The sequence below is a fragment of the Nicotiana tomentosiformis genome, chromosome 7, assembly GCF_000390325.3.
Source record: "Nicotiana tomentosiformis chromosome 7, ASM39032v3, whole genome shotgun sequence".
Taxonomy (NCBI): domain Eukaryota; kingdom Viridiplantae; phylum Streptophyta; class Magnoliopsida; order Solanales; family Solanaceae; genus Nicotiana; species Nicotiana tomentosiformis.
Window position 1 is genome coordinate 12,045,250 of NC_090818.1, and position 8,941 is coordinate 12,054,190.

General features: G+C 36.2%; 1 protein-coding gene across 1 annotated transcript; it reads right to left on the minus strand.

Annotated features, from left to right (window-relative positions):
• Window positions 1–175: 175 nt before the first annotated feature.
• LOC138895250 (uncharacterized) lies at window positions 176–784 on the minus strand. The gene has a single exon (XM_070179922.1). It carries the CDS (start codon window positions 782–784, stop codon window positions 176–178), a length of 609 nt encoding a protein of 202 aa, XP_070036023.1.
• Window positions 785–8,941: the final 8,157 nt, after the last annotated feature.

Here is an 8,941-nt window from a genome sequence, read left to right on the forward strand (position 1 = left end):
ACCGTACCCAAAATCATGTCGACTCTCGGAGTGCTCCAACTCACCCAATACAGTGCTTCTATCCCCCTCCTCATTCAACAGTTTATGGAAGTATGTATGCCATTTTCTTCTAATAAGTGCCTCGTCCATCAATACTTTTCCCTCATCGTCCTTGATGCACTTGACTTGGTCTAAGTCACGGGCCTTCCTCTCCCTCACCTTGGCCAATCGGTACAACTTCTTGTCCCCGCCTTTCCCCCGAGCTCCTTGTACAAACAGCAAACGACGCGTTCTTAGCCGTCGTAACTGCTACCTTTGCCTCTTTCTTTGCCTTTTTGTAACACTCCTGATAAGTCCTTCTTTCCTCCTCGTTTGTACTCCCCATTAGCTTTAAATATGCAGCTTTTTTAGTTTTCACTTTACCTTGGACCTCTCCATTCCACCACCAGTCCCCTTTATGACCCCCAGGAAAGCCCTTCGTGACCCCTAAGACCTCTCTAGCAGCTTCCCTAATGCAATTTACAGTCGTGATCCACATACTAGACTCGTCCTCCCTACTCATCCAGACCCTCATAGCCAATAACTTCTCCCCTAACTCCTGAGCTTTGTCCTCGGTCAAGTTACCCCACTTGATCTTAGGTTTCCTGCACACCGCCCTCTTCCTCCTACTCTTCTTGATCTCCTTGTCCATAACTAGGAGCCTATGTTGGGTCGTGAGGTGCTCACTTGGGATGACCTTGGAATCAGTGCACAAACCTTTACCGCATTTTCTGTAAAGAAGATAATCAATCTGAGTCTTGCCCATCGAATTTCGGAAAGTGACCAGGTGCTCTTCCCTCTTCGGGAAACTCGAGTTAGCTATAACCAAATCAAAAGTTCTAGCAAAATCCAACTGTGAAGTACCTCCCTCATTCTTGTTCCCAAAACCGAACCCGTCGTGCACATCATCAGAACCCCTAGCATTAGCCCCAATATAGCTATTGAAATCTCCGCCAATGAATTTAAAAATAATTTATTTTTAGAATTAGCTAAGATAGAAGAATTGAAATTTTCATGTGTATGCATGTAAAAGTCAATTAAGTAAATCGGTAAAATTGCAAATATAAGTAGTTGGAACTGAGGACTAACCATTACAATTGAGGAACTGATACTAGGTTTTATTAGCTAGTCATAAACTGATACATGGAATATAACAAAAGTTGGAAATAGCCATTGCGTCAAGGTTTTATTAGCTGGTCAGCTATCTTTTTTGTTTTAACAGTTTCTTTTGAATTAAAAAAGAATTTGAAAACCCGATTAAGATATTCAAAGCATTTGAGATTGCGTAATACACTGAGGGAAAAAGAAAAAAGAAAAGAACTCCTAATAAATTTATGAAAATGACCAATGTATAAAAAAATCTTAAAACAAAGAGAACTTAAAATAGTTCTAACATTATACGAGGACTAAAAAAACAGTAGTACTACCAAATAAAAAGAGGCATTGTTCATCTAGTCAGAACCATTGTTTTAAAAGATGTGGGCGTAAGACAATGCGTTTTACATATACCTCAGTGAGACGTAAGCCCTGAGGCATGGGGTGTAAGCCCCATGGGTATTTAATTTTTGATATTTCGTAAAATAATATAATTACAGTAAATATTTATAAATAGATAAAATTGTATAAAAATTGAAGAAAATCATAAATATGTGAATATATATATAGAGATGTGCTCCATCCCCACCAAAAAAAAAATAGTCAAGACAACCTATTAAACGTTACTTGTCACACCCCTTTTTGCCCCAAAAGATATATGTGTTATGGATTGTTATGGGTTAAAGAGTTTTTCCAATTAAAGTGACATTAATCGAAATTGGATTATTTATTTAATAAGAGTCTCCACTTGGGATAATTATGGTGTCCCAAGTCACCAGTTTATTTTAAATCTCAAATCGAGGAAATTTGACTCGGTTTAAAGTCTGGAAAAACCAAAAGACCGGGTAAAGAATTCTGTTGACTAGGAAGAAGGTGTAAGGCATTCCCTGAGCCCCGTGGTTTTAGCACGGTCGCTTTATTGACTACATTTGGCTTATATTATTTTTGGATAAACTGTGTTTTATTGGTTTCCATATTTTATCTATCCGCTTTTATTTATTAAAATATGAAATTATCTTTGAAACAAATCACGTGTACGTGAATCCGTTTTATTTGGAGCGCTAAAATTATGTCACGCGTACGTGTACATAATTAATCGCGCTTTATTAATTATCAAGATTGTTTGGCCAAAATCGCGCGAACGAGTACTTTGATTTATTTTTGGGAATCATAATCATGTCACGTGAACATGTACACAATTACGATAGTCGATTAATCACTTAAACGAACTACCGGAGACAATACAAATGCTTGCCAAAACAGTTCATAGCTATTAGAATCACATTTTTTTGTTACTACGTGAAGTCATTTTGTTCCTGTTTTTTCCCAGATTTCACATTGACAGCATGTAAAAATATGTGTAAATCACAATCATTAAATCTCAAGTAACACATCATGTGTTCAACGATGGATGACAGAACTATAAATTCAATTCAACACCAATCCATGTAATAAAATAGATATAACATGTGAAATCAAAATCAACAAGTTTAATGGCACAACCAGGATCCAAATCAGCATAAAATTTGAGTATATAGATTGAGAATAAATACCTAGTTGTGCGAGAATAAATAGAAGACGCCAAATGAAGGCTTTAATGATGTGAAAACTTTCTGATTTCATTAACAAAATGCTCCAAACGAATTTAGTGCGTAAAACACAACAAGATTTGGATCAAGCTAATGAACCGCGTCGGCGACCTCGAAATCGATCTAACTCAACTAACTGAACCTTGGACAAACATTATGGTATTTCAGTGATTTTGGAGTGAGCTTTATGAATGCTTTGAGCTATTTTTCGATAGTGTTTCATTGGATTTTTCATGCTGGTTTTGGGACAGACTCGAGGTTGTTTGGTGGCTATTCGACAGCAGCGAGTTTGGACGGCGATTGATGGGCAATGGCAGAGGCAGAATAAGGTTAGGCGTCGGTTGGTCGAGAGATTCAGTGAGGTGGAGTTAAGCTCGATCGAGAGAGATGAGAGGGTGGTTGTTGTCTCTCAGTTGAGAGAAGAGATACGATGGAGAGTTCTCCATTTTTGGTGAGGTACGGCCGGTCTTTGGGTTGAGGTGGGTGAGTCTCCTTTTGTAGGGAGTAGGAATTAGGTTAGGTCAAATGGGGAGTTGGTATGGGCTTGAGCGAGTTGGGCTTAGATTTGGGGCTTTAGTGGCTAAGTTTGTGCTCAAAATTTGGGATTTCAACTCTTAAAGTGCAAACTATATGAAACTAGTTATTTGTATTTTTTAATTTTTGAGCTTTAAAACTAGAATTAAAATTAATAATAAAGTGAAATCCTATAGAAATAAACTTAAATAAATATTCTAAAAATATTAAGACTGTTAAAGATAATTCTGACAGAGAACATTTCAGGTTTGGCGAACTTTTTTTTTTTTTGCTTTTTTGCTTTTCTTTTATCTCGGCAGTGGTTGTCATGGCCTTTAGTGCCAGATCAAAATCCTATTCATCATAGATCATTACAATGACTGGCCCAGTGTTGTGAGCAGGCAATAGATTGTTCATCACATCAAGAGCTTCTTCGTCCCGAAGAATGATTCTTTCGACTTTAATCAAGTCTTCAACTGCCCTCTTGAGGGTCCAAATAGTCCTCAGTATCGTGTCTTACAGCTCCATAGTATATCACATCTAGCATCAACTTGGTGCGAGGGGGACTCGGGGTTTGGCCAGTTCGGTTCCACTGGCTGCATCAGACCTAACCCAATTGCCTTTTGAAACAAACTTGAATATGATTCACCAAAGGGGTGAACTGATTCCTTTTGAGGGGCTCTCTTAGGCGAGGATTGTATTGGGGAACATTTGGTTGGGATTGTATGGAGCTTGGTAAGGACAGACATTTCTGGGAGGTGGAGCTCGGTTTTATGTATAATATTGTGGCCGCATGTAAGGTTGCGCGTTCATCACTGTATAGGGAGGCGGTGCCACGGTATAAGTAGTATCTTGATGGAGATAATAGTGTTGTGGGACCTTAGGAAGCATATATGATTGGTTGAATGACCTGCGGGCCCACCTCGAGCTAGAAGACATCATGGCTCCCTCTTCTCTCCCGTTTCTGTTCATCAAAACCCCTCGAACCATTCTGATCGGTCTGTGATATAGCCTTAAAGGTAGCATGGCTCAAGATTTTGCCCGTTTTAAACTATTTTCGACCCTCTCCCCAATTTTGATAGCCTTGGCGAACAGATTACTCATAGCGGACATCATGTTCTGGAAGTAGTCCGCCTCATGGGCCTCTAGGAAGACCATAACCATTTCTGCTTCATCCATTAGAGGCTTTTATCTTGGCGGCTTGCTCGTGCCATTTGATAGCATATTCACTGAAACTTTCCGCTGTCTCTTGGTCAAGCTGGACACATAGTTCTCTTTTTGGATCTTTCACTCTTTTTTTTTGCGCTCTTTGTTTTTCTTTCTTTTTTTCAGTTTATTTAGTGGCAATGATCGAATTCGATAGGGATTGCCTACGTATCTCACATCCGGTGAGAATCAGACCCGCGTAGTTCGATCAAATCAAGAATAAAGTAAATAAACTAACTCATTTTTTACTCATATACAGATAATCCCATAAAAGCTCCTAACATAAAAATATTTTGTATTTTGTTTTTTCGTGTTTTTTTTTGAAACACAACTTCTAAAGATAGATTTTTTTTTTCTTTTTGGAATTTTCGAAAGAAAGACTTTTTTTAAAAAAGAAAAAAAAAATTTAGTTTTGTTTTTTTGTAAATTTAATAAGACAGAAAATATTTTTGGATTTTTGAGTTTTTATTTATTTGAATTTTAGGAAGAAAGTCTTTTTTTTAATATTAAAAGTAAGAAAATAATTTTGGATTTGACGTCTCAAAGAAAAACTTATAAAGAAGGAATTGAAGGAAAATATTTTTGGATTTTTAAAAATTGGGGCCGGAACCGATGAGGTTTGCCTACGTATCTCACATCCGGTGAGAATCAGACCTGCGTAGTTCGGTCAAACCGACTATTTCTCTTTTTGATTTTTATGAAAATTAATCTTTACACCACTCGCCAGACTACTACAAAATTTTAGTAAAAACTATTATTTGTACCAAACTAGGAAAATGATTTTATTTTATTTTTTAATAATTTCACTCAACTAATTTCTAAAGCCAGTCAACAATGCAAGCAAGCCTTACAAATGATGTATCAAGTAGCACAAAATTGAACATGATGGTCTCAAAAAGGATACTTGTCTTATACGGACTCGGCCCTGTGCCGAGCTTCGCTAAGTCAAGTGCACATGATGTAACAAAACGATCCTACTAGGGATAACCAGGCATGTGGCTTGTTCTTATAGGTTTTAAGACTCTTAGGAGATGAGGTGTATCTAGACTGGCTTACTCGAGCGGACAAATCGAGCCGAGGAGGATCAGCGTACCGGTAGCATTGCTTTCCGGCTTAGCTGGTGGTGCTCCCCGCCTAAAATATGTGTGACTAAAATCCTTCATCGGGTGACAAGCACCTCGGCTACCTCAAAAAAAGCGGGCTATATCAAGCAAATGCCCAAGTTAATTTCAAGAAGACTCAGAGGGGTGCATGAGAAAATAATTTATAAGTACAATTCAACAATATCAAAGCGGTAAAAAGCGGACAAATAGCACATTAGGCCCAAATAAATCACAGTATATACAAAAATTAATAAAGCCAAATAAAGTCAATGTACAAGCTCAAATTCTTAAAAGTCACCACCAAAGTCGCTAGAGCTGTCACACCCCTTTTTGCCCCAAAAAATATATATGTTATGGATTATTGTGGGTTAAAGAGTTTTTTCAATTAAAGTGACATTAATCAAAATGAGATTATTTATTTAATCAGAGTCGCCACTTGGGATAATTATGGTGTCCCAAGTCACCATTTTATTTTAAATCTCAAATCGAGGAAATTGACTCGGTTTAAAGTCTGCGAAAACCAGAAGACCGGGTAAGAAATTCTGTTGACCGGGGAGAAGGTGTAAGGCATTCCCTGAGCCCCGTGGTTTTAGCACAGTCGCTTTGTTGACTACATTTGGCTTATATTATTTTTGGATAAACTGTATTTTATTAGTTTTTATATTTTATCTATCCGCTTTTAATTATTAAAATATGGAATTATCTTTGAAACAAATCACGTGTGCGTGAATTCGTTTTATTTTGGGCGCTAAAATCATGTCACGCGTACGTGTACATAATTAATCGCGCTTTATTTAATTATCAAAATTATTTGGCCAAAGTCGCGCGAACGAGTACTTTGATTTATTTTTGGGAATCATAATCATGTCACATGAACATGTACACAATTACGATAGTCGATTAATCACTTAAACGAACTACCGGAGACAACACAAATGCTTGCCAAAACAGTTCATAGCTATTAGAATCACATTTTTTTGTTACTACGTGAAGTCATTTTGTTCATGTTTTTCCCCAGATTTCACATTGACAGCATGTAAAAATATGTGTAAATCACAATCATTAAATCTCAAGTAATACATCATGTGTTCAACGATGGATGACAGAACTATAAATTCAATTCAACACCAATCCATGTAATAAAACAGATATAACATGTGAAATCAAAATCAGCAAGTTTAATGGCATAATCAGGATCCAAATCAGCATAAAATTTGAGTATATAGATTGAGAATAAATACCTAGTTGTGCGAGAATAAACAGAAGACGCCAAATGAAGGCTTTAATGATGTGAAAACTTTCTGATTTCATTAACAAAATGCTCTAAACGAATTTAGTGCATAAAACACAACAAGATTTGGATCAAGCTAATGAACTGCGTCGGCGACCTCGAAATCGATCGAACTCAACTAACTGAACCTTGGACAAACATTATAGTATTTCAGTAATTTTGGAGTGAGCTTTATGGATGCTTTGAGCTTCTTTTCGATAATGTTTCATTGAATTTTTCATGTTGGTCTTGGGACAAACTCGAGGTTGTTTGGTGGATGTTCGGCAACAACGAATTTTGGATGGTGGTTGCTGGGCAATGGCAGAGGCAGAATAAGGTTGGGCGTCGGCTGGTCGAGAGATTCAGTGGGGTGGAGTTAGGCTCGATCGAGAGAGATGAGAGGGTGGCTGTTGTCTCTTAGTTGAGAGAAGAGATACGATTGAGAGTTCTCCATTTTTGGGGAGGTGCGGCCGGTCTTCGGGTGGAGGTGGGTGAGTCTCCTTTTGTAGGGAGTAGGAATTAGATTAGATCAAATGGGGAGTGGGTATGGGCTTGAGCGAGTTGGGCCCAGATTTGAGCCTTTAGTGGCCAAGTTTGTGCTCAAAATTTGGGATTTCAACTCTTAAAGTGCAAACTATATGAAACTAGTTATTTGTATTTTTTTAATTTTTGAGCTTTAAAACTAGAATTAAAATTAATAATAAAGTAAAATCCTATAGAAATAAACTTAAATAAATATTCTAAAAATTTTAAGACTGTTAAAGATAATTCTGATGTGCGGGTCAAAAATTACGTGCTTACATTACTTATATGCACAAGTAACTTGAGTTGAAAAGAATAAAGTTTTCTATATGCATGAAGGATGACAAACCTACAATTTGAATTTTGAACTTGCTGCTATGAAGGAGAATGAAGTTCTCTTTGTATTTGCAAAAAAAAAAAAAAAAAATTGACTATTCGTTGCTTGTGGGAGATAGTAGCAAACTAGCGGACCATAAATTAGGGCTTCTATCAATAAAGGTCTTGACTTTTAAATTTAGTATTTCAGTTCTCTTTTAAAACTTTTGAGTAATTACAAGTTGACTTTTGAGAATTTGGGTATTATATGAATGACTTATTCATCAAATTTAGTTTTAGTTTAAAAAAATCTCCGAGGCTTACGTCTCACTACAAAAACTCGCATCAAACGCCCGTTTGACGTACACCTCTTGAAATTTTCGCCCTACACCTTCGCCTCAGGGCATTTTTAGTACGCCTCGTCCCAAGGCTCGTCCTGAAAACGCCTTTTAAAACACTGGTGAGAACTTCTTTTTGTTTTCCTTTTAGACAAATTTAGTTGCTTATATCCAAAAAGAAAAAGTAAAAAGGAGCAGTCTAGTGTTAATTAATTATTTTATGCTTTAAGACTATTCTATAAGAATGGTTAACTTATGTGAATTTGTTTAAGCTTTAGGGTCCGTTAACTTTTTTTATTTTTTTGGGAATGAGTATTTGGCTATTAAAATTTCAAAATTTACTTGAAGTTCAATTTCGAAACTTTTCGAAAATTTGAAAAACTATAAAAAAATTATTTTTCAAAATTTTCACTTCAAATCACTCTAAAAAATTCAAGAACAATTTCAAATTGTATTAATGTCCAAACACAACTCTAATTTTCAAATATCATTTTCATTTGAATTTTTTTTTTTTTTTCCCGAAATTTCGCAATTATTATGCCCAAAAGCCCACTTAATTAGATTGACTAGTTGTTTAGTAGGTTAATGACTTATGTATATAATTAGGATATGGTTTAGGAACTTTTTAAAACCAAAAGGTCAAAAGACAGAAAAAAGACAGGTCATGGGCCATGTGTCTCCACGCCATCGCAATCAAATCGATGCTACAATTGTCTCTATATATGAACATGAAATCTGATTATAAATATGGTCTTCGACGTAGACATGGCTTATATAAATTATTATCCATGTGGATTGTTTTGTTTTGTTTTGTTTATGATTTAACGATATATAACAACATATTATATAAATGAAGACATACGCAACGCACATAATATTCTTAGGGTGAATAATACAATCAGTACAATATGTAAAATGTGTATTAGGTGACATTCTACCAATTGAGACATTAATATCAACAATATATTATAT

Excerpts from the sequence above, each read along its gene's own strand:
- LOC138895250 (XM_070179922.1), bottom strand. The coding sequence starts at position 784 with ATGGGCAAGACTCAGATTGATTATCTTCTTTACAGAAAATGCGGTAAA.